At 42.1% G+C, this 2,500-nt stretch overlaps 1 protein-coding gene across 3 annotated transcripts in view; it reads left to right on the forward strand.

Moving 5' to 3' along the window:
* tbc1d15 (TBC1 domain family, member 15) overlaps positions 1-2,500 on the forward strand; it is a 17,641-nt gene that overhangs the window by 13,623 nt on the left and 1,518 nt on the right. For 2 of the 3 annotated variants that reach the window (XM_079271460.1, XM_079271461.1), the window contains 2 exons: positions 266-352; positions 496-2,500. The exon at positions 496-2,500 is cut by the window's right edge and continues 1,518 nt beyond it. In XM_079271460.1, coding sequence (XP_079127586.1) covers positions 266-352; positions 496-681 — 273 coding nt within the window. In that variant the 3' untranslated portion in view covers positions 682-2,500. The remainder of the gene's footprint in view (positions 1-265; positions 353-495) is intronic. The other variant, XM_079271462.1, reaches the window with a different exon arrangement.

Raw genomic sequence — 2,500 nt, forward strand, 5'->3', positions numbered from 1 at the left:
TTTATTTGAAAGTGCTGCTCTATGAACTAAAGGTCAATAACATTTGGTTTAAACACTTTAAACACATCAGGTTGTTGTTAGCAGCAGTATTCCCTTCACACAGCAGCAGTTATAACACAGTTATAATGATTCTGATCATAGATATTCAGTTCATAACTTTATGAACCGTTACACCCCTAGTGTGTATGTGTGTGTATATGTGTGTGTGTATATGTGTATATAAATGTGTTGAAGATGTTGAGACGTCTGTCTATTGTCCCTTCAGCACATTAACGAACTCTCCATGAAGCTGGACATCGAAGACATCCTTCAGAAAGCTGAGGGCATCTGTCAGCAGATCATGAGCTGTAAGGTACGTTCAACAGCGTCTGTCTGGGTCCGGGTCTAGGTCTAGGTCCAGGTCTGGACCTCTGTCTGACTGACTCTCGGAGTGTTGCCATGCCGTCTCCTCCATGTGTCCAGTCTGTCTAATGAAGCATCTCCTGCTGTCCTCAGGACCTGCCTTGCTCCATCAGCATCATCCTGGGTCTGGGTCCAGGTCCAGATCCCGGTGTGGACTCTGAGGTCTGCGACTGTGGAGCCTCTCCGTCTCTCAGGCCGACTCAGCGACCGGACGTCTGCTCCAACGGACTGTTGACAGGAAGCAGCTCTCACAACAGAGTGGCCTTCATATCGTCGTGAGCACAGACTGATCAGGACAACCGTGTAAAAAGGATTTGAGATGATTCAGAATCTTATTTTTGTAATTTCTTGTACCACATTGTGTCCATCAGTCCTTCGCTCCACGTCTCCTAAAGCTCCATTCAGACGCTCACCCTGTTGAGTGACGGTGCTCCTCTGTGTCCGTCCACCGGTCTCTTTAGTTCTGCATCACCAGAGACGTGGTGGCTGCAGTGTCTCTCAGGTCTCCTTCTACTTCCTGTTTTAGTCTCGCACTGCTCTGACAGAGAAACCACAGCTAACCGCTAACTGCTAACAGAACTCAGACAGCTTTTATAGGATGACTTTTGTCTCTGTGTTTTACTTTGAATTCATTGAATCACATGAACCTCTGTAGTTCTGGTTCTTCATAACTGATAACACATATCCATCATATCCAGAATAAACCTCCATGAATCCCCTCAGAAGTCACAGATTCACTCATTAAACATACAAGGACGTGATTTAAAGAGACAGTAGTGATGGTTTAGTCTTCTTAACGAGACGGTAATGATGGTTCAGTCTTCTTAAAGAGACAGTAGTGATGGTTCAGTCTTCTTAAAGAGACAGTAGTGATGGTTCAGTCTTCTTAAAGAGACAGTAATGATGGTTTAGTCTTCTTAAAGAGACAGTAATGATGGTTTAGTCTTCTTAAAGAGACAGTAATGATGGTTCAGTCTTCTTAAAGAGACAGTAATGATGGTTCAGTCTTCTTAAAGAGACAGTAGTGATGGTTCAGTCTTCTTGTAGAGACAGTAGTGATGGTTCAGTCTTCTTAAAGAGACAGTAGTGATGGTTCAGTCTTCTTAAAGAGACAGTAATGATGGGTTAGTCTTCTTAAAGAGACAGTAGTGATGGTTCAGTCTTCTTAAAGAGACAGTAGTGATGGTTCAGTCTTCTTAAAGAGACAGTAATGATGGTTTAGTCTTCTTAAAGAGACAGTAATGATGGTTCAGTCTTCTTAAAGAGACAGTAATGATGGTTCAGTCTTCTTAAAGAGACAGTAATGATGGTTCAGTCTTCTTAAAGAGACAGTAGTGATGGTTCAGTCTTCTTGTAGAGACAGTAATGATGGTTCAGTCTTCTTAAAGAGACAGTAGTGATGGTTCAGTCTTCTTAAAGAGACAGTAGTGATGGTTCAGTCTTCTTAAAGAGACAGTAGTGATGGTTCAGTCTTCTTAAAGAGACAGTAATGATGGTTTAGTCTTCTTAAAGAGACAGTAATGATGGTTCAGTCTTCTTAAAGAGACAGTAGTGATGGTTCAGTCATCTTAAAGAGACAGTAATGATGGTTCAGTCTTCTTAAAGAGACTAATGATGGTTCAGTCTTCTTAAAGAGACAGTAGTGATGGTTCAGTCTTCTTAAAGAGACAGTAATGATGGTTCAGTCTTCTTAAAGAGACAGTAATGATGGTTCAGTCTTCTTAAAGAGACTGTAGTGATGGTTCAGTCTTCTTAAAGAGACGGTAGTGATGGTTCAGGCTTCTTAAAGAGACGGTAGTGATGGTTCAGGCTTCTTAAAGAGACGGTAGTGATGGTTCAGGCGTCTTAAAGAGACGGTAGTGATGGTTCAGGCGTCTTAAAGAGACGGTAGTGATGGTTCAGGCTTCTTAAAGAGACGGTAGTGATGGTTCAGTCTTCTTAAAGAGACAGTAATGATGGTTCAGTCTTCTTAACGAGACTAGTGATGGTTCAGTCTTCTTAAAGAGACAGTAGTGATGGTTCAGTCTTCTTAAAGAGACGGTAGTGATGGTTCAGGCTTCTTAAAGAGACGGTAGTGATGGTTCAGGCGTCTTAAGGA

Source organism: Melanostigma gelatinosum (genome assembly GCF_949748355.1).
Source record: "Melanostigma gelatinosum genome assembly, chromosome: 1".
Classification (NCBI taxonomy): domain Eukaryota; kingdom Metazoa; phylum Chordata; class Actinopteri; order Perciformes; family Zoarcidae; genus Melanostigma; species Melanostigma gelatinosum.